This window comes from Pseudonaja textilis, chromosome 2 (assembly GCF_049901715.1).
Source record: "Pseudonaja textilis isolate UNSWEBS1 chromosome 2, rPseTex1.2, whole genome shotgun sequence".
Lineage (NCBI taxonomy): Eukaryota > Metazoa > Chordata > Lepidosauria > Squamata > Elapidae > Pseudonaja > Pseudonaja textilis.
This window is the reverse complement of record NC_141991.1, coordinates 118,115,183-118,138,012: the sequence shown is the minus strand read 5'-3', so window position 1 is coordinate 118,138,012 and position 22,830 is coordinate 118,115,183. Positions and strand designations below refer to the sequence as shown.

Genomic DNA, 22,830 nt, shown 5'->3' with positions numbered 1-22,830 from the left:
TATTTATATTCTAGATAGAAGTTCCTACAAATTAAAAGTGTACAGAGACTCTCAGGATTTTCTATATGTATAATATACTTAAATACAAGAGAGCTCAGAGCTTAAGCTACAAATGTAAACTTTGCAGTAGGAATGAACTTTGTAGGTACGAAATGGGAAATACAGTAATATTGTGCAGTGTTTTTATATAAATGGTAAAACCTTGTTAAATAATTTCTTCAATATAAAACTAAACATAATGGACAGTTTCACACAGCTTGGTCAGCACAGCTGGAAATATCAAGTTAGGCAAAGTGGTTTCAAGATATACCAAAAATATGGAAAAGGAAAACCTCAGAATAGTTAGACAGAGAATGTCAATATAAAATCAACTACTGTATGAAACCAAGCTGAGCTCTTATTTATGCCAGGCACTTTAACATGGTCTTTCAGTAACTTGCTATACACTGATAGTATTTTGATGTGACATAATGTCATACAAATCCGGTAGTAAATAATACACAATTGTCTTCAATAAATATCTCGTGACACTGACGTTTACCAAGCAGCAGCACAATATAAACAGAAGCCCAGCCCATTTTAAATGCCCTGCAATTTAACTTTTTAAATGGCATTTCTATTTGGCAAGGACGGATACCGTACTTCAAAATAAATCGGCTGGCATCCAGCAATAAAAAGCCACACGCAGAAGAATTTTGAGAAAGAAACCCACAGCTTTTTAACCCTTCGCATTTATTACGTCCACGAGAACGCTCCATCCACGTCCAAGGATAGAATCTCCCCTGTAAAATTGATATTGATGATGATGAGAGGGTTTCTGGGAGTATGATAGTTCGCCTAGCTACCGGGAGAAATCACAACGTATGAGTCTTTTTTTTTCCTGCCAGGTCCAAAGGCCAAGTTAAATAGGATTACCTCAAAAGTTTAGAAATGCAATTTACACATTTCGAGACAAACCCTCCCGCTTTCGCTGCAGCAAATTGCCAGCAAGCAATCGGCAGCTCCATTTATGCCACTCTTTAGACTGATGCGCACTTTATTGCAACTGCTGCGAGATCCAGTCCCAGGCTCCGCCACCGTATCGACGCCTTCGGTCTCCTTTCGATCCTAAGGCACATCTCTCTCCTCCTCCCTCCCCTCAGGGCTTCACGCTCGGGGAACGGGGAGGGCAGCGGTGCCGTTTCAACCCGCAGCCTGACGTCAGGGGGAATTAAAGGGAAAGCCAGCAATTGTTCGCAGCGCCGCTCCACCTCCTCCTCTTCTCTTACTGGCTTCTGCTACTGTATAAGCGGGGGAAAGAGATCCGGATCGAACGTGGCGCGTCCCCTTTAAGGTTGCCACGGGGACGGTTCGGCAAGTGAGAACGAGGCTCATTGACGTCACGCTGGGCGGTGATTGGCGGAGAGAGCTGGGTTTCCGGTGGGAGCGATTGCCGAGAAAGAGAAGAAGGAGGCCGCAAATCGGGATAGGAGGAGGAGGAGGAGCGGGGTCGACCATCGCGGAGAGGCCCAAGCAGGGAGTCGCCGCTCGGACCCGGGTAAGTCAGGGCCGGGCTTCGAGTCTCCCCCGAGGGGAGGGGGACTTCGGGCACAGCCGCGCAGGGGTGCAGCGAGGCCCAGAGTGAGAGACGCGCTCGGCTGAGGCGGCTTTTGCGCCGGGAGACGCCAGGCCTCCGTTGACTCAAATCTCGCCTCAGTGGAAACCGTCGAGCGGCGAGGCAGAGGAGGACCGTTGAGGGACGAGGTTAGGGGCTCGGACGGGGACGCTGCAAAGTACGGCGGGGGCGGGGCATTGGCGCCGGCGGGCAGCGCGCCGTGCCTGGCTTTTTTTTGGGGGGGGGGAGGGGGGGAGGACCGGGAGAAAACAAGCGGCGGCTCTGCACGAGGGGAGCGCCGTGGGAAGCGGAGGCAGCATCAGCGCGGCTCCCGGGGGATGTCGCGGCGGTAGGCAGAAAGCCAGAAGGAATTGGGGACGAAGTCCTGGTTTGAAGTAGCGGCTGTCTGGGGATTATTATTGTTCTTATAAAATTTTATTCATTAAACATGAAACCAGGCTGAACATTTAAAATGTATCACAAATACTGACTTATTATTGTTGTTGTTATTGTTATTATTATTATGGTAACCCGTGAGGTAAACCTTTGAGGAACACTTAACTGATAGATTATTTGAGGGGAACATTTTTTTATTATTTTAGATAAGCCACTCAGTCCTTCCATTGGGGGACAAACTTTGTATTTACCTAAAAAGGCAGGACTGTATTAGGAATAGAATTCATTAATACGGGCCTTGTCTGTGTTAAAAAAAAATAGTATTGGTGGTCTCCTTAAAAGATGGAGTGAACTAATGCTTGGATTGCTGCCTCCAATGTTTTGATTTATTTTAGGACACCTCTAAGCCCATATTGTATGGAAAGCAAACGCTTAGCAATTGACTACATAGTTTACCATTTGCTTTGGTGTGGTTGCAGACCTGGTTGATGGTTGGTTGCCCCATCTCAGGAAATCTAAGCATGCAAGGATTGGAGGGGGGAAAAAAACACCACATAGCCCAGAAGTAAAGAATGCCAAACCCCTTCAGTAGTGCTGTCAAAACATGGTGGACGTGTCCATGTAGTCACCAGGAGTTTAGATTGATTTTACATGCTTTAATGGCACTGTTTGTTGGGTCTTGTCCAGAATGCTTCATGTAGGGCTATATTTGCACTCATAAGTTCCAGTATAGAAAAATCAGTAGATCGATCACACCCAGAGAGTCGCTGCAACTTGCCTGACGTTATATAAGGTGCTTTTCTCTGGGTATGGGGAAAAGTCCTATATCATTTTCTTATAGGGTAATAAAAATCATGACATCCTTCGGATGATTGTGTCAACATTTTGCCTCCTGATAGAAATGGACTAGAGCTCATAAGGGTATCAGGTTGCTTGTTTTTACTTTAATGACTAGTCCTTGGTTAAAAAGAGAGATACTGTTCTCATAGATAAAAACTGCTAAGTTTAAAATAGGCTATAATTTATGATCTCTTAAATATCTTGGTTTTCCTGCCCTGGTGAATGTACGGTTACTTTTTAACAGAAAGAAAGCATTTTGTAACTCCCAGTTGCTTTTTTTTTTTTCTTAGAAGAATTATAGGGAATTGCCTTGAAAAATGTTAAATGGTTCAGACAGTTATTAGGGTCCTGTAATAGTCTATTCGTAAGGTATGCAACATTATTTCAATAAGATGGAGGGTTCCTTTTGTCACTCATTTAGAATATTTTCATATTTAGATTAGATTTTTGCTCTTTTTTTATCTCTAATGATTCATGTAGGTAGCAAATGTATTTTCTTTGTCTGAAAGCAGACTTTAATTGCAGTGAATTTAGATGGGTTTTACAACTTTTGGAAATACTGATGGCAACATAAAGGTATCTATAGAATTGAATTTTCACTTGACACAGTATGTGTAAAAATACAATGCCATTGTTCTTAAGGCAAGTTCTACTTAAAATGGAATGCCTTCTATTTGGCATGCCTCATAAAATACTTGAGACAAAAGTTTCTGTCAGAAGTTTTTGCACAGTTGTCTGCTGCTGTTAAGCACTGTTGTCTGCTGCAGTGTCAACAGTGTGAATGTTTTTTCTACAGACTAATTTGCAAGCTGTTATAGAGCCACAGAGAAGTTCTTGGATATTTAATTAAGCAGTGTGTTACTGACCTTTATTATGCAAGTTGTCAAAACAGAAGAGCCAGCTGATACTATAGAACTTAAGGCAATATGATTGTAAATGCCATTTAATTATATTTGTGGTGTTCAATCAGAAAGCAGTTTACTGCAACATTTAAAGTCTGCAAGAATTGAGAAGAATACAGTGTTTTGAAGGGGAGATTATTCGGCATCTTCATTTTTTATTTAACCGGCAAATTATCTTAGCAATGGAAATCCAAGACATATGTTTATAACTGTAAGAATATAGCCATGTATCTAAATATGTCACATAGGAAAGCATGTATTAATAGAGTGTTCCAACAATTCACTTTCTTATTTCCGTTTTGAAAGGTGATACTGGGATTAACAGTTTCCTGCAAATTCTGTGCATACCTGTAACTGCTGTTAACTTCATCTCAAGTAAGTAGTGATCAGCTGAAATACACTCTTTATTTCTATAAATATGTTTAGAAAATCCACTAATGAATATTTTAATTTAATTACAGCAGCTTTCTTTCCAATCAATTTTTTCTTGGGAGCTACAATTAGTAAAATGATTTATTTTCCCTTCTCTTATCATGTTACCCTCATGTTCATTATTGGGAGCAGCTTAGCATCTAATATTCCTAGGATAATTGAACATGGGTTTTAGTTGAATTATGCTTTAATTTTTTTCTGATTTTTCCCCACATTATCACCAAATACTATGTCTGCAAATATGCTAATGTTCAACTGCTATGTTTACTGAGAGACATAGGTCTAATATACTTAGTGTACACTACTAATACATTAAGGTTGGGATGAAAACTAGACTTTCAAATATGTTTTCTTTCAGATACCAGCAATGGCAGCCTCTAGCAGTAGCAGCAGTGAAGAAGAACGTAGCCTCCGTGAATGTGAGCACTACGTCCAAAAACATAACATCCAGCAACTCCTGAAAGATTGCATTGTCCAGCTTTGTACAGTGCGACCTGAGAGACCTATGGGCTTCCTCCGGGAATACTTTGAAAGATTGGAAAAGGTAAAAACTAAACTTCATAAAAGAAAATGAGAAAAACACTCTCAACATAATAATGAATCCTATGCTTGACCTGGAGCACATCACCTTTTCAAAAAAGTACAGCATTATTTAGTTCTCTGAAATGTGATGAAGACTAAGCTTTAAGGAAATTGCAGAAGCAGATCTCTTTGTGTAAGATTCTGGAAAAAAATTTTATATTCATAGCAACTCTCTATGCTTGAAGAGATTTTTATTTAGAATATTTTACCTCTTTGCTTTTCACACATACAAACAAAAATGTCTGATTCTTCTCAATGCTGTCCCATCACAGTGGGATTTGCATGCTACTCAGAGTCAGTTTTGATTGGAGTAAACTGTAAGCCTTGCATGCAAATAAATAAATACATGAGGTTAGTGCCATTTTATTTAATAGGAGTGAAGATGCTGCTTTCCTTAATGTTGTTGAATTTTATATGTTGTCTTCATTGGGTTTGTTTGGCATGGCTAAGAAATCAAAATAGCTAGCTTCAGACTTCATAGTAAGCCTGAAGACATGGATTACAAACTCAGCAAGGGGATGCATAGAGCATGTCAACCCCAAATCATGATTTGGCTTAGCATATTGTGTGAAAGAATTGGTAAATGATGTTAAGGCATAAACATTGTTTACAAAAAAACCCAGGTTGTTTCACACAAAACAATAATCTGAAACAAACTACGTTTTAACTTAATATGAATGCAGCCAGCATATCTGAATTGTAGTGGGACAACAAGCAAAATTTATAATGTTAATATGTTGCTAAGAAAAGACGCTTCAACTCCATAGGATTATCATAAAAATATGGTATTGTTTGCATATAATGTTATGCTTATAATCCTAGAATATGGTTTTGGATGCTTTATAAAATATAATCTTCAATTTAGCCAGAACTGGTTTCAAGATATTAAGTGACTATTCATGGAACCTGCCAATCAGAATTAACTATTTTAGGGACACACGCCATAAATAGAACTAATTAATGAAGTGGGCTGAGTTTACACAAGATGCTAAAATACACAAAAAGTCCAGTGTTACAGCTAATCTACCTTAACATATATGCAAGTACACTTAAATCTGTATCCTGTTTGACTAAATATTTTGCATAGCTGCAACCATTTTATTCACATTCAAAGAGGTCCAAGTACATAAATTGTGTTTACTGCACAACATGGCTACAGTAATATTTTCTTGTTCTTTGACTGCTGTGTCAGTAACAGCTTCTCCCATCTCTATGTCAACATTCTGTGGAAGGAGAGAAGGTCAGCAACATTCATGGCATGGCAGCTGATTATCTAAAGGCATATCACAAGACCAATATTTAGCATTTTCTGCAGTCACTCTGAATTGTTAGATTAATACATTTAATTCTCTTGGGACATAATATTGGAAAACCTACATTTTGTTTTGTATAGAAGAGTCACTTTGCACATATATTGATAATTATGTACAAGTACTTTTAAATCGCCCTTTAAGGATGGACACATAAACACTACTTTGATGGGTAAGACTCTTATGATCCATGCAGCTTTAAATTTGGCTTGATCCAAACATTGAATTATGCAGTTCTCTAAAAGCAGTCAAGTGATTGTGTGAGCTTTTAAGTTCTTGGCTTTGATTCAGAAATGTCTTGTGCCAGCCGAAAGGACTATCTCACTGGACACTAGCATGAATCTCTGAATTCTTCTATTTACTTATCCCCTAGTGCCCATTTGTGTAAGGTCATAGGATTCTTTGGTTCACAGAGAATGGAATTGATTTCTACAGGGTGTTGTCATGGGAAGAAGAGGCAGCCAGTAAAATTCTTTCTAGCTCCAACAGAGGTGTCTTATGTATGAAATTCTTCATTGTAATTTAATGCTTGAAGTGCACTGTATGAAACAAATAGATTAATGTACTGATTTTTAGTGGATTTTTTTTAGCAGGAGCCCTTTGAATAGGGACTGATACTTAAGGCAAGTGTGTTTATTTTAAAACTATATTGGTCTTACGTTTAATAAAATATTAAAAATGATATGTTTTAATTTTAATCAAAAATCGGGTTTCAACAAGTATAAATAGTATGATGCAATATCTTTATAAACAATGTCCCAAATTTCCGTGCAAATTTGCATAGTTTAAAGATTGTATAATAAGTTATTAATGGCATACTTTGCATGTATGACAATGATGTGAATTGTTGTAATAATATAGTATCTACTTTAATGGATTGCCATGAATAATGAATATTTATTTCCCTTCTGATTGAGATTTCACTTCAAATCTACCCATGATCTAAAAGAAAATCCTAGACATGTGCATAGCTGTGATACATTCTTGCACATTTTTCATAGTTATTCTCCATCATGAGATTCTGCATCATGAGAGAATTAACCCTTCTTAATTCTCAAAATGTTGCTTACTAAAATAATCACTACATTACACTATACAACATGCCAAAATGTTCTTTCAAGAACTGAATTGCTAATTGTATTGCTTGTCTAATACATTATTTATAGGATAGTAATTTATTCCAAAAGTGAGCATTCACTGTTGAACCAGCAAATTTCATAAATTTATATATTGTTTTACATATGTAAGTTGCTAATTGTCCTTTTTCTGTTGTCATGTATGATATAACATTTTAATTCACAAAAAGTTACATTTTTATGATTTTAAAATGACTGTAATTAAAATTGATTAATTAAAATAATGTTAAATTATTTTTATTTTAAAAGTTACAATTTATGCAAACTGCTAGATAAGAATTTCAGTATTATATTTAAAACTTATTCTAGCAGGTTATGACAAGATTTTTCACATCATTGGGGCTTCAGGATTTATAAATTGCCTCTTTTTTCTAAAATGTAGAAGAGTAATGCAGATTACTCTAAACTTGCAGAAATGTATAAATATCTCTTCCCTTTTTAAACTTTAGTGCAATATGCAGCTTGATTGAATCAAAGCCTATGTCCCCTTATTGATTCAGTAATTTAGTTCAGTTTAAGTGTTCATATGTACTTAGTAGCTTAAAATGACTTTTGCTAAGAATCAGTAATAACTTTAGGCAATTCTAAGTGCAAGATAGTTGACAAGAATTAATGTTGGTTTCTTGTAAGTATGTGATCCCGTTTCAGCCATATAGTTTGTATATGTGTCACTGTGTATGAATTTAGTAAAACCAATTAAGAAAGAAGAACAAAACTGTAATGTCTACATGGCTTAAATTTGTTTCATTCTAGGAAGAAACAAAGCAGTTTATCTGTCAGCAGAAAGCCAGCTCTCGCACAGATTCCCGTGAAGATGAAATTTCTCCTCCACCACCGATGAACCCAGTGGTTAAAGGTCGCAGAAGGCGTGGTGCCATTAGTGCAGAGGTTTACACTGAAGAGGATGCTGCCTCTTATGTTAGAAAGGTGTTGCTTCAAGTTATTACTTCATATAAGCCTTACTTCATGACTTGTATATTATTTTTTCCCTCCTTGGGCTGCTGGAACCTGTTTGGAGGAGACAAACTATTTTTGATTCTATTGTATGGTTTCATTTCATATTTTCCTGATGTTAGATCTCCTGTGATACCATCTATGTGATCTATATGGCTTTTTAATAGTTTATTCAAAGCCTGACTTTAAGAACCTGAATTATGAGAAAATCATTAAAATGTTGACTGATTCCTTGGTGTCATGTCAGCAAGAGGGATGAGTAAGACAAAAATTTTGTTGCTTTATTCATTTTATCTCCCCAGCAAAATCACATGTTTTAAATTATCGGGATGTTCAAGAGATGGATTCTAATACATTATAGTTAATACAACAAATAGTGAACTTTTTTAAAAAAATTTTGGGGCTTCTGCTATTTTTTTCTGTAAATATCAATAGATCTGCTATTCTTTTGGGAACAATAACACTTCTTTCCCCCTGAAATTGTATTCAGAACATTGACAAAACAATACATTTGATCATTGGTAGTTTTTTCTTTCAAATTAATAAATATATCATTCTAGATTAAACTTACCTCTTCAGGAAAATGGTATGTGATTGTGTCAAATAAAAAAAAGTTGGAATTCAAGGATGAATGATAAATCACTTAAAATGCCTTCAGTTAAAATTTTGTGGGTATCTTCCATACCGCAGGTTATTCCAAAGGATTATAAAACTATGGCTGCCTTGGCGAAAGCCATAGAGAAGAATGTGCTCTTTGCTCATCTTGATGACAATGAAAGAAGGTAGGGTCTCTTCATTTAAATCAAACTAGAGACTGACTATCAAGGATTATTTCCTGTTGGATTTTGGGGCTTTTTTAAAATTTAACTTTGAATAAGGTTTCCCAGCAGATTTCATTAAAATTTTTGAGGCAAAAATTCTTATGTGAAACTTATATGAAACTCAACTTAGATCAAATTCTGTGTATAGCTTTTAGAATTAATTACTTTAAATATTTAAAGGAGTAATTAAAGTTTCTAACTGCATACTCCTTATTGGTTTTGCCTGAAATGTAGATTTTTAAAGGTAAAGGCAAGGATCTCAATTGCAATTTTTAATATATGCCTGAAATTGAACTTGGATTGTACTGCATCAGAATTACTGTTCTTCTTTTGAATGTAGCAGGCTTTGTAACTGCTGCATACAAAACAGAATGACAGCTTGCCTCAAAGTTTTGTCAGTCAAAAATCCAAAAAATGTGGATCTAGCAAACTCTGGAATCTTCAAGCTGCAGTCACTGGTTCTAAGTTATTTTAATTTAATTTTAATAGAATTAATTTTTATCTGAAACCAGCAGATTATCTGCTTGATTCCCAATTATAGAAGAGCCTTCAAATTACGTAGATACACTGCCTTAACAGTAGTGTTGTTTTTTTTAAAAAGGGAAAATCTCATAGGAATTTGTTTTTTCAATCGCAGGAGGTTGTGTCTATGGAATATTCCTCCTAGACTGTATTCCGTAGGATATTATAATAACCTCATGTCACTCCCAGTGTTTGCAATATACTTTTTTTTACTTTGTAGGCAAGACTAGAAACATAACTAAAGGTGAATTGTAAGATTAGAAAAGAAAAATCTATCATTGTCCTTTTTTGGCACAATTAGTACTCTCAAATTAGTTTTCAACTCAAACTTTGTTTTATGAATTTAGGTTTGGGATTATTTTATAATACTTTATATCTTCTTCCTTGTATACATGCAGGGAGTAATAATCATACCTGTGTTATAAAAAACGTATTAAAGAGTGCTCTTCAATCAAACTAAGCTAGCTGTTACTTATACTGCTTTTTAATACTATGATTCTTTTAACTTATTCAACAGATTTTTTTTGGCAAAGTCAGTTTTTAGTTGTATTTAAAAAATGGTGTTCATTATAATTGTCTTAGAATTGAAAAATGGGAAACAAAGTGGTCTGTTCACATTGTTATAGATTCCATTATAAAAATGGAATAAGGTAGGAAATAGCACCTCATTTCAGCAAGTGAAAGCCAATTGTAAAAAAAGATAAAATGTAGAATACTTATAAAAACAATTCTTTCTGATGACTTAGTCTTAATTAACAATATTAGTATAAACATGTTCCACTTTTCATTTTATGCTGAGTAAATCTGTACTCTCTTTCAGTGATATATTTGATGCAATGTTTCCAGTCACTTACATTGCTGGTGAGACTGTTATACAGCAAGGTATATGATTTATTTTTTTGATTGGAATTTATTTAACTTCTAAAGTATTAGCTTCCGTTAAGGAGCCTTTGTGGCACAGTGGTTAGAGTGCAGTATTGCAAGCTACTTCTGCAGCCAGCTGTCTACAATTTGTCAGTTCAAATCCCATCAGGCTCAAGCCTTCCATCCTTCCAAGGTGGGTAAAATGAGGACCCAAATTGTTGGGGGCAATATGCTGACTCTGTAAACTGCTTAGAGAGGGCTGTAAATCACTACAAAGAGGCATATAAGTCTTAAGTGCTATTGCACTATTACGTAATTGTTTTTTTATGGTATAGGACTTGATATAGAAAGATTTTAATATATGACAGGTAGTTCTCAACTTACAACAGTTGGTTTAGTTATCATTTGGAGTTACAATGGCACTGAAAAAAGTGACTTATCCTTTTCAAACACTTATGACGGTTGCACATAATGAAACTTCAGACAACATAATGAAACTTCAGACGCTTGACAACTGAATCATATTAATGACGGTAGCAGTGTCCCAGTAACGTATCATCACCTCTTGCAACTTTTTGATTAGCAAAGTCAGTGGAGAAGTCAGATTCACTTAACAACTGAATTGACTCACTTATCAACTGTGGCAAGAAAGTGCATAAAATGGAGCAAAACGGACTTAACCACTGTTTCACTTAGCAACAAGAAATTTTGGGCTCATTTGTGGTTGTAAATTGAGGACTACCTGTATTCACTATGCAATATATTAGGGTTTCTTCAATTTAAGTTATTCATTGTTTATTTTGCCTTGGTAATGCTTTGGTAGACATAGTAAATGGGTTAGGGTTAAGAACACAAACCATAAAAACAAATAGCAGCCAGCATTGGTTTTTGCAGAAGCTTTTATATTTACTTGAGGTAAGCTGGTTGGTCCTTAACTATCCAATCATAGCTGAATAGCTTCATCTTTTCTTAATAGTTAGACATGGAATACAAAGTCTAATTTGCATGAATTTGCAAAAACTGAAGGCAATACTGGATATTCTAAAATTATGCCAAATATAAAATTGTAATTGTATGTATTATGTTGATTGATATTCAATCTAAAAAGTTCTGTTGATGCTAAAATTAAAGGCACATCTGATGCTTTTTAAAGGATTAAAAAAGTTATTTCACACACTGTCCTTTTCTTTCTTAAGGTGATGAAGGGGATAACTTCTATGTTGTTGATCAAGGAGAAATGGATGTAAGTTTTTTTCCCCCTGAAATATATTGATCTAGTGTCGTTGCATAGTTTTAATACATGTACGGTAATATTAAATATGGACATGATTATTAAACACAATACAAATAACCAGTTGGGATTTGAGTCACCATTATGGTCTGCCTTTCTCTAAACATACTTTAGCCATGTGTTTTCTAATATTTTCTGATTTAGCACAGGTTGAGACGAAATTAAGATATTGGTTGGTGCTTTCATTGTGTTAAGCGGTTTATTTTAATCATGGCTTATAAAATCATTACATAGTGATAAACTGATTAAGAAGTTTTCATTATTGATTCCAAATAATAATTGTAGGATATTTTCCTGGCACTTTAAGTAATCAGGAATGAAAAAAGATGAACAATAACTACCAAAGTCATTCGGAATTGAGTGGCATGCAAATTTAATAAATTTAATTTCAACATAAAGAGCTTGGCCTGGGTTTCCTCATCCTATAGGACAGGGGTGTCAAACTCAGTTTCATTGAGGACCATGTCAGGATTGGGTTTGACCTTGGAGGGTCAGGGCTGTAGCCGTGGTGGATGTGGGTGTGGCCATGGTGGGCGTGACATGGGACCCCACCTTGGCAGACAGGGTTTTATAAACTTATAAAAATAGGGAGGCGTACATTTCTGTGATTTTGTTTTTTTAATACTTACTTGATCTACTTGATCACCTTATGAGAGAGAGACCAGATCAAGAAACTGACTCCATAGACTAGACTAGAACTACAAAATTGATGACATAGGCTACAGTAGCAGAATCCTGCAAGCTTGAAAGGTAAAATATTTTACTTTTCCTCCCTTTTATAACTTTCTGAGTCAAGGACGGCCTCCTGGACCATTCTGGAGGGTCCGTTTTGGCCCTGGAGGAAAGCGGTTGTGGGGGGGTGCACCCCACCCCGCCCTATTTTTGCTGTTATTTCCAGACCGGCCCTGCGGGCTAGATCTAAGCACCCCACAGGCTGGATGCGGCCCTGCTATAGGAGCTGTAAGGGGACTTGATCCAGGAGACTGGCCTCTTCGGTAGTAATTCCCACACAGTGCTCCCACTTGTAAGCATGATTCTCTTCCATCCTTATTCTCAAGAACTTTCTCAAAATGATTTTATTTCAGCAGAGTCTACATTGGCACATACCTGTTTTGATTTTGTTGTGTTATCCCTGTATATCTCTATTGAATTGGCTGTTTTAATATATGGAATTGTTCACTGTTTGGATTGTTCACATACAGGTTGTCCTCGACTTACAACTATTTATTTAGTAATTGTTTGAAGATACAATGGCACTGGAAAAAGTGACTTATGACCAGTTTTCAAACTTATGACCATTACAGCATCCCCATGGTCACATGATCAAAATTCGAGGTCTTGGCCATTGGCATGTATTTATGAAGTTGTCCTGTCCTGGAATCATGTGATCATCATGTGTAACCTTCCCAGCCAGCTTCTGACTACAGAGTAAATGGGGGACAGCCAGATTCACTAAATTGTGCAGTGAATAACTGCAGCGATTCCTTTAACAACTGTGGCAGAAAAGACCGTAAAATGGGGTAAAACTCACTTAACAGCTGCCTTGCATAGGTACATAAATTTTGGGCTCAGTTGTGGTCATAAGTCAAGGACACAGGTGTCAAACTCGCTCCATCATGTTGCTGTCATGTGACATTTTGCGACGTTTCCCCATTTGCAGAGCTGGGGTGGGCATGGCCTGTGCATGATGTATCCGGCCCGCAGACCACCAGTTTGACACCCCTGGTCAAGGACTACATGTATACAGCTAAAGCCATTCAGATTGGAGTAGTCTATAAGCAGTGTAAGGGGAAAAACCCTAGTAATACCTTTGAAAAGGCAGCATAGAAAGGGTATTGATCTCTTGAACTTTGGTGTTGGAAAAGATCCTTGAGTGAATCCTTTTATCATGCAAATAATGCTTAAACATTTTTCCAAACAGGAGCAGCCTCTCGGCATTTCCATATTATGGACACATGAGAAATTATTAAGATGTTTATTTGTTTGATTTCATTCTGTTCTGGAAAGGCCTGAATGCTGATAACAAAATTTAAAACAGAATGCAAAAAGATTTTTGCATTTTTTTAAAAAAAAGCTAGAATTAACAAAGTGCATATCGAAACCAAAACATAATAGATTGAAATAAATGTGTATATATTCCTCCTCCAGGTTTATGTGAACAGTGAATGGGCCACCAGTGTTGGAGAGGGGGGCAGCTTTGGAGAACTTGCACTGATCTATGGGACACCCCGAGCAGCAACTGTCAAAGCAAAAACCAATGTAAAACTGTGGGGTATTGATCGAGATAGTTATAGAAGAATTCTTATGGTAAGTATTTCAGTGTCTTGAAAGAAACAGTGCATTTATACCATACTTTATTTGGGGAAGCATTTCAGTAAATAGTAGAATTATAATGAACTGATAGGAAGAACCGAATATAGTAAGCCTTTCACAAAATGGATGTTGGATGTTTATATTAGTGATCAGATCAATAACCATGTCTCTGCTTATTCCATGATTAAGATATCACAAATTGGCTGTTCATACTAAATGATACGGAAATGAGGCACAGTTCTTTGATTTCCACTCTTGCGGTGGGACTTGTACAATTTTAGCTTGCTAAATCACAAACATATTTATTGTTTTCATCTGAGAAGGTGAATGACAGCTCAGTTTCTGAAATTCACACTTGCTGCATTATAAATGTTAAAAGTGAATTACAGACATAAAAGTTTCCTCAGAAGACTTGAGCCATATTGTTAAGCTTTTCATTTTTAATATGCCATTTAATCTTTTTGCACTTCAAAATCTTACTTTAAATGAATACCTTTTATATGGTGAGAAGGCAATGAAACTCCTATCATCAGCATTCTAATAAAATTAATTTATTCAACTGTAAAGTAAATTGATGTTGCTAAATAGATACTGGTTGAAGGAAACAAATTCTTTTAACAGGGAGATATACATAAGAAACTCTTGCTTATAATAAATTTGTTTTGTCTCATGATGGCTAGAGAGTGGAAGGAAAAAAGAAATTAGTGAAAATAACTTCTCTCTATACTATGTAGAGAGCCATGGCCATAATAGTACACTATTCAATGCTGTGAACAGAATATAATTCATGTGAATATTGGACCAGATATCTATGTCCCAAGAGGGCTTTTGTTACCAAGTTTAGCAGGACTTAAATCTAAATGGATGCACATAAAACTGATTTTTAAAAAATAAATGGACCTAATATGCTATATTAGTGTAAGAATCTATATGGCATATTATGTTCATTTATTTTTTAAAAGATGTTATGTCATCTTTTTGCTCTCCTGGGTTTCTAAATAATACACTTTTAAACTGTTGTTTACTATACAAGCATTCAATCAGGAACTAACAAACCAACAACTCAGGACTATTTGTGACCTTAATATGCTCATGACAGGAGAATATTCTGGCTTTCTAGAACAAAGCAAAATAGAATACTGATTTTCAGGTGTATTTTCTTCCCCAACTTCCAGGGTAGTACACTGAGGAAGAGAAAGATGTATGAAGAATTTCTTAGTAAAGTGTCAATACTTGGTAAGTGTGACAAATTTCTTACATGGGCAGATAAAGAATATACATGTGTTTTGTTATTCTTTATTTTATTGCTGCTGTTCTCTTTTTTATTTATTACTTTGCATTGTGTTGTATTGCTGTTCTCTTCATCATCCTGCTTATGCTTTGTCAATAGTCTGAATGACATAAATTCAGGGGTTTTGTTCTTTTGACAAAAGTTTTGATTTGTGTCTAACTTGTATTGCTGAAAAAAATGCAGAATTTTTTTTTTTTATTTCTGTATGTGCTTCAGCATATAGCTTCCTCTTAAATATTTTCTTTCATAATTTTGTTTGGTATCCTTCACTCTTTTATTTCTTATTCAACTCTTTTCCTACATCTTTATGCTTCCTATATATTTTTGTGTGTTTGCGCATACCCATGCCCATATCATTTACTTGTTTATGTACTCGTGTAGCCTGTCTACAAAACAGGATTTTAGAGTCCAGCCACTGCTTCAAAACATCTTTCTGCACTCCATATTAAATTGTCACATTTTTGCAACGTTGCTGTAAAGGAAAGCAACTGCACATGAGAAACTTACCGCTTATAAGGATCTGTTACATTATTAGTTGTATGTTTACTTATTTACAGTATTGTCAATTGTAGGCATTTAATTATTTCTAAAGATAATTAATTTGTGATCACTTTATTGTTTTTAAAATACCTTGTTTGTGTTGATAAACTGTTACGAAGAGATTGAATAATCCACTATCCTAAGAAGTAATTTGACTTTGATTCAGGGAACGTTTTGGTTTCTTAAGACATAGATAAACAGAATGGGTTTGTTTTGGAGTTCTATGGAGTATTATCAGCTCTGTGAGTGAGAGAATCTCCTTATTGAACCTAGAACATTGCTGCCAATAAGCAGGGATGTCCATTAGAATTGCCAGTTTATACTAAAAGTTCCTCATTAAGTTGCAGGCTCTTAACTTCCAGCAGCCCCAATAAATAGTGTGATCAGTTATTGGGCAATATTGGAATCTGTATTTCAGTAACTTAAGAGGTCACAGTTATCGTAGTCTTGGTCTACTAATTAAAACATAGTCACCTAACCTGCTATAAAGGACCTTGGCAACCCTTTGGACATTGTTGAGGTATTATTTGAATTGCCAAATTTGTGATGTGAATGAATGTTAAATTGTTCATAGTAATGTAAGAGATTGTGATTGAACAAGTTACATAATGGATGCTGGGGTAGATAGGAGAAGACCCTCATTTAAAGTAAACAAATATCCTAATTGTAAAAATCTTTGCAACCCAGCAAAATTTGCTATTAAATAATTACTTTTTAATTTAGAATCCCTCGACAAATGGGAGCGTCTCACAGTGGCTGATGCATTAGAGCCAGTACAGTTTGAGGATGGACAAAAAATTGTGGTGCAGGGAGAACCCGGAGATGAATTTTTCATTATATTAGAGGTGAGTAATAATAGTCTGTATTGTTTGTTAGATAGTAACAGCTTTAGCTTCATTTTTCTTGATTTAACTCTGATCTTTTTTTTTGTACTATTAGAATTCAATCTCTATCATGAAATGTGAATTGTATTTTTGAAAATGTATGTAAAAATGCTAGCAATACTACACTGAGTTTAAAATGGCTCTCAGTAAATTTAATTATTTGATCATGATCAGAGAATGTGATTTTTTAAAAAAACCATACAGCAGATAGATTATCCAGTTTGGTTATAAAACAAACTTGTGGGTAATATATGGCACCAAGGATGGATACACAGCCTCTCTCAGCAGGTCTTAAGAGTCACGTGAACAGATTAATCTGAGTTATTAAATGGAGATTCCTCTGCTTTCTGAGTCTATCATGAAACTGTTGTCTTGGTACATAGAAAAAAACTGTCACTAACCCTGTAATTCCTTTACAGGGTACAGCTGCTGTGTTGCAGCGCAGGTCAGAGCACGAAGAATTTGTTGAAGTGGGCAGACTTGCACCCTCTGATTATTTTGGTGAGCTTTCCTTTGTCTTCCACCCTTTCCACTTCCCATAAGCACATTAGTATTATCTCACCATATCTCTCTAATAGAGCTTAAGTCAGGGAAATGCATTGCACCAGCACAAAATGTTGACATCAAACTGATACTAATCCACATAGAAAAAGTTACTTGAAAAAGATGCAATATTACTCAGAGCTAAATAGATTTTAGTGAAGGTGATACACCTTCTTCTTGGCTGGTGATGACAGAATAGCTTTTATGTCCTTACCAATCTTCTTAAATTCTGGCTTGGAATCTGCCATAAGAGATTTGGATTGGAACATCAGAAATTGATTGAAATAAAAGTCCCCTATCTAGATAATTACAATAATCTTTGGAATAGGGAGTGGTTTGAGTTAAATCAGTATCATATTATTTGAAGAAAGAATATTGTAGTTGTCCTATAAATATATTATGGATCATTTCCAGAAATGTGGGGAAATGGTTTTCTCTCATGTCTGAGGGGATTAGAATGACGCGGTTGGCTTCTTCACACTGTTTTGTACTAACTCCTCAAAGCCCAATAATATTAATAGTAAACCACTTGGTATGCAAAGAAGTCTCCTGCCCTATGTTAACTATAGTTAGCATAACTTACTTTTTCTAACTGAAATTAATGTAAGAAGAGGGAAGTCAGACTCATATACTTTTCCATCAATCCTATATATAGAATTGTATCATTTTGTAAAATACATATTCTAATATATGTGGCACTAACAATGAGTAACAGGTACAAAACCTACAACCACAAGTGGTGTTAAGTCAGTTGGGGATCATTATAAATACATTGAAAAGAGGAGAGGAACTAAAACACAATATGTTTAATCCAGATTTAATGTCTATTGGCAGTTCTGAAAATATTTTTTTATTTTAAAACACCGTTCTTCAACTGTGTAAAAGAACATTTTTAACCATTTGAGCTTGAAAAAAGTCTCTACATTTACTATTACTTGGGAACAAGTGAATCATTCCCCAAATTTTGAGGCTGTGAAGCAAAATTGCATTGAATAATAATCAGTGATTCTCCTAAGGGAAATAAATGGAATGAAAAAGATTCTCTTCATTCTTAACAAATTTTACTTATAATGTCTAAGATCTAGTTTTTCACTTGAAAGAAAAGTCCAGTTTTCATTTGGAAGGCAGATGGGAGTCTCAAATGGGAATTGCATCTCTATTCATATTAACAGAATAGACAACCTTTTGGTTACTAAAGTTTATATTCTGCTTTTTGACTATGAGAGCCACAGTGGGCGGAGCCATCCTGGAAAACGTGTGGGATTTGATTTTTTTCTGTTTTTTCATCCTTGGGGTTGTGGGGGATTTTATTCCTTTAATGTATGTAAAACTTATTTTAAAGGTTTAGTTGTGTTTCCTGTCTTTAAATATCAGAAGTTTTCTCCAGTTTTAAATCATGGCTGGAGGAAGCTCCAAAAATCAGGTTTGAAGATTTCATGTATCTTTAGAGCCTCAGGTTGCCCACCTCTAGTATTATGTTATGACATTTCACAACAATCATTTCCAAATTTTTCCTGTTAAGGGAAATTGCCTAAGCCTCATTAGTGTGGGCTAATGAGAGTAAAAAATAACTACTGCAGTTCAAGAGTTATTATAGTTTTTCTGTCATAATGAAAGAGAGCATAGTTTTGGTTCAGTTCATAAGTTATCAGTTTTCCATTAATTGGTCCATTTGTAATAAATGCCTCTTTTTTTCCTTGTAGGCGAAATAGCTCTATTAATGAATCGTCCTCGTGCTGCCACTGTTGTTGCTCGTGGCCCCTTAAAATGTGTAAAGCTTGATCGGCCCAGATTTGAGCGTGTCTTGGGTCCATGCTCCGATATTCTGAAACGGAACATCCAGCAGTACAACAGCTTTGTCTCTCTCTCTGTCTGAAGTCTCCCTCCTTCTCAAATACATGCTTCACAAATGCAGACTGTTTTCATTACTCTTGTGCAGAGCCACATGGCTACTGGCTATTGCAGCTTCCTGTCTGTCTGAGAGTGGGGGTGGGTGGGTGGGTGGGTACGGGAAGAAAGCGGTTGCTTTTCACAGCGTTTTAAATTTTAGAGCATTATTTTGGTGCTCCCAGCCCCATTGAAAATAGGGAATTGTATGGAAACTTTTACTGTTACTGCTTCTCTCTGTGCAATGTACACTGTCCAGTATGGCCAGTGACTGCCATTCCTTTTGCTGGGAACAATTCCTGAGCACTGAAGTTATTGCAGTAGAGTTAAGGATGTAACAGTGGGAAATTCTAAAAGTGCGTTCTCCTCAGTGAGTCCCATGTTCCTTTTAGATTGTGATCACTTTCTACTGTACTTTTCTCAGACAGAGAAACTTACCTTCTCAGCTCAACCTCTTGGCAAAATGTTCTGGATATGGGTGATGTTTGGTTAAGTTTACTGAGATCAGCTTCTAGTAAAACCAGAGTTAGAAGTTCAATAGTTTTGTGCATCTGTATCCATTTCAAGATGGCTTGGTTATTGTTTGTCAGGTTTTTGTATACAAGCTTTTGTTTTGGCAACTATTGCCAAGTGTTGCTATCTTTGGCACAGCAAAAAGTTTTGCCTGTTCTCAGATGTGAATATTTATAATATATGCCTCTCCTGATTTTTCTCAAAGGGCAACCAATGTGCTAAAATATAGGTGTAGGTGTTTACACTAGTGTACTGCTCCTCAGCTAGTGTGAGTTGTAACACCCTATCCACACTATCTAGAACAGGAAGCTGAAGGGTGCATTCTTATGTATGCAGTCTTATGTCTGCCCTTTCCAAGCTTTGCCTTCCCTGTTAACTTTGGAACCAGATAGTTCAGTGATGCTATTTATGTAACTGGTGGTCAATGCAGGATGGAATATACAGTCTAATTTAGGAAGATGACAGGACTCTGGCTAAAATGAAAGACAGGAAGCAGAAGAATCAATGCCTATTTCCTGTCAAACTCCTAAAATATTTAGCTGGAAGGAGACACATGCTCTAGTTAGTTTGGCCTCACATTCTCATTGATCTAGTGGAGTAACTAATTTTGGAAAGTTAATCCTGTTGTCAAGTCGGAAGTGTGTTTCAGTATTTACCAGGTTTGTGTTAACAATATTCTGCGTGGCACTCAGTGCTACCCATTAGCTTTATTGAATTTCACAGTTGGAGAATGTAAGCAAGTCAGTTTATTTGTAACCTAAATGAACTAAAACTACTGTAGAGCTTTATGTGGGAGTGGCAGCAAGTGTTTTGCATTGTTTATGCAACTATTTCTTACAAATCTTACTTGCCCGGTTAGCAGCCCCTCCCTTTGGACAATTGGACCTGGTATACACCTTTCTGACTTGCTGGCTGTTGGAAGAACATTTGCTAATCATACTTTGCAGTTGGAGGAATAGGAAGCTTAGTATATTTTTTGGGGGAAAAAATCTGGGCAGCCATTGATATGTCCGCATATCTGGATTTGGATTAAATGTAAAGTATACATTGTTAATTCCTTCTGCTCATCCTAACCACCTTGGTAAGGTAAGGATATCCACCTGCATTCTTCAGAGATCCATGTTACTTTTTTCTCTAAATTCTATTCAGTTCAAATCCACAGGGATTATTTTTCCTTTTGTTATTTTTGAAGCTTGATTTGATCCTTGTTGAAGCACCAAAAAGTTTTTAAATGTTATGTAAGCGCTAAAAAAATGCACATTTTTTTATATAAGGCTTTCTAATCAAGTTTCACTACTGCGTCTTTTTAGCTTGCTGTTTACTCCCTTTTGTAGTTTTACCAACAGGATTTTAAGATGAACCAGCTACGTCTGAGTTAAATATTAATCACAGTTAAAGCTTTACCTTTGTGTGCAATTTAAATATGTTTGAATCCACAGTTGGTATAGTTTGCCTTAGCTAACATTCAGGGCTTTAGAGGATAATCTGTTTTGCTAGGTCACCTTAGCAAATTTAAAAAATCTACTGCCCTAGAGTGCTATAGTAAACCAGAGGACCATTTTTGTATTGTTACCTGACTATAAGTCTGACTTATTGTATGTGCTCATATATTCCTTTTGTTATAGATTGTCCTAATGGCAGGTAAAGCAATAAAATGATTTAAATTCTTAAATGTAATCAGTGTTTCATTTTTGTGGACCCTTCCCCTGCTAATTCTTGGATTTGAACAAAGTAGCTGGGGATGGTCTTACTTTTTTTCTGATACTGACCCACTTTTTACCTTAGCTAATGTAGCATAGTTCCGTATATATTGTTAAACATGAAATTGTCAGCTCTTCAAAGTAGATCAGGCCTCTCCTATTTGACCATTGACTTGGTACTGCCTGTTTTCCTCTCTCTCTCAGCCATTCATTCCCTCTGCTCTCTATTTCACTAGGATTGCTATAGAGGAGTTTCACCTTGGAAAATAGTTATTTTTGAGTTAAATAATGAGTAGGGCTAGTTTTCTTTGATACAGAATTTTGATTCATATAAACATATAAATTGGGTGGGATTCATAAGAAGAAACTTGTTGCAGTTAAATTATATGGAAAATGGAGCCATAGTTCACACACTGCACTAAAACGTAAGATTACATATTTTTGGCTTAATGTGGAATGTAGATGTACCCTTTATGGCTTAGTGTTTAATGTGCAAAACGGTCCATTGCATTGTAATCAAACCATAGATCAAAAATTCCAGAAAATGTTTAAATCAATAATTAGTATGTTTTGCGGATCACTTTATGATGAGCAATTAATAAACATGGGCACTCCTTTAAGATTTAAAATTGAACTATGGGCTGACTGTCAAATAAATGAATCTTCTGATGCTTTGGCATCAACCAGTGCAAGAAAACATGACTTTCATATATATATAAACAGTTTGTAAGATTACTTGATAAGAAACTATTGGGGTGTTCAATATTGTAGGGGATTATTATTCCTTTTGATAATCAAGTATTTAGGTAGACTTCAAGTGTTTGATTATGGCCAACACATTCACCCTGGGTTTTTTCTTATACTCATGAGTGATGAAGTACACCAAGTTAGTATCTAAACTTCCTGTAATGAGAGGAAACCACTCTTGAACCTCTCATATAATTGATGTTACCATTAAAAACATGCAAATATACCAAAAAATAGAGCACCAGAGCTAATGACTTTATGGAAACATCAGTTTTTACTGCCTGAGATCCGAAGTGACTATGCTGATGCATTTCTTTAATTCCATGCACCTTGGAACCAAACAATTTATTTGAAGAATGTTTTAAATCTTCATATCCGGAAGCTATCAGCAGAGGGAGCTGAAATACTGTATAATCATTGACATAAATAATATAACCAATTTAATACTCTGATGAACCATTGTTCAAAGATGGTAATCGAGCTGAAGTAAAAATAAAAATTTGTAAACTTTGGTTGTCAATATTACACGATACTAAAATATTAAGTATTTTCCTCCAGGGAAGTTTATGGAGAGTCTCCAGGTAATTTCCCCGAGGTTAAAATAATGATTTGAGTATCCTTTCGAAGAGCAATTGGAGGTTTGCAGGGAGTTGCTATGCTACCCATGGACTCGTACAATAAAGCATGAATATGTGTTTGTGTGTCCACAGATAGTAATTGGAAAGTGAATTTCTACATTTCCTATTTGTAGAAGATCTAGCTTTGGTA

The 22,830-nt window shown here is 35.9% G+C and overlaps 1 protein-coding gene across 1 annotated transcript; it reads left to right on the top strand.

Annotated features, from left to right (window-relative positions):
* Positions 1-1,400: 1,400 nt before the first annotated feature.
* On the top strand, positions 1,401-21,287 carry PRKAR1A (protein kinase cAMP-dependent type I regulatory subunit alpha). The gene is made up of 12 exons (XM_026711249.2): positions 1,401-1,537; positions 4,039-4,107; positions 4,523-4,708; positions 7,946-8,119; positions 8,837-8,928; positions 10,310-10,371; positions 11,550-11,596; positions 13,793-13,951; positions 15,133-15,193; positions 16,512-16,633; positions 17,092-17,173; positions 18,919-21,287. Exons 3-12 carry the CDS (start codon positions 4,532-4,534, stop codon positions 19,089-19,091), a joined length of 1,149 nt encoding a protein of 382 aa, XP_026567034.1. The 5' UTR covers positions 1,401-1,537; positions 4,039-4,107; positions 4,523-4,531; the 3' UTR covers positions 19,092-21,287.
* The last annotated feature ends 1,543 nt before the right edge of the window (positions 21,288-22,830 follow it).

Bases quoted from the DNA above. Each gene is read 5' to 3' on its own strand.
- PRKAR1A (XM_026711249.2), top strand. From the start codon at position 4,532: ATGGCAGCCTCTAGCAGTAGCAGCAGTGAAGAAGAACGTAGCCTCCGT. The intron at 13,952-15,132 runs GTAAGTATTTCA...CCCAACTTCCAG, and splicing joins GTTATAGAAGAATTCTTATG to GGTAGTACACTGAGGAAGAG. The intron at 15,194-16,511 runs GTAAGTGTGACA...TTTTTAATTTAG, and splicing joins TAGTAAAGTGTCAATACTTG to AATCCCTCGACAAATGGGAG.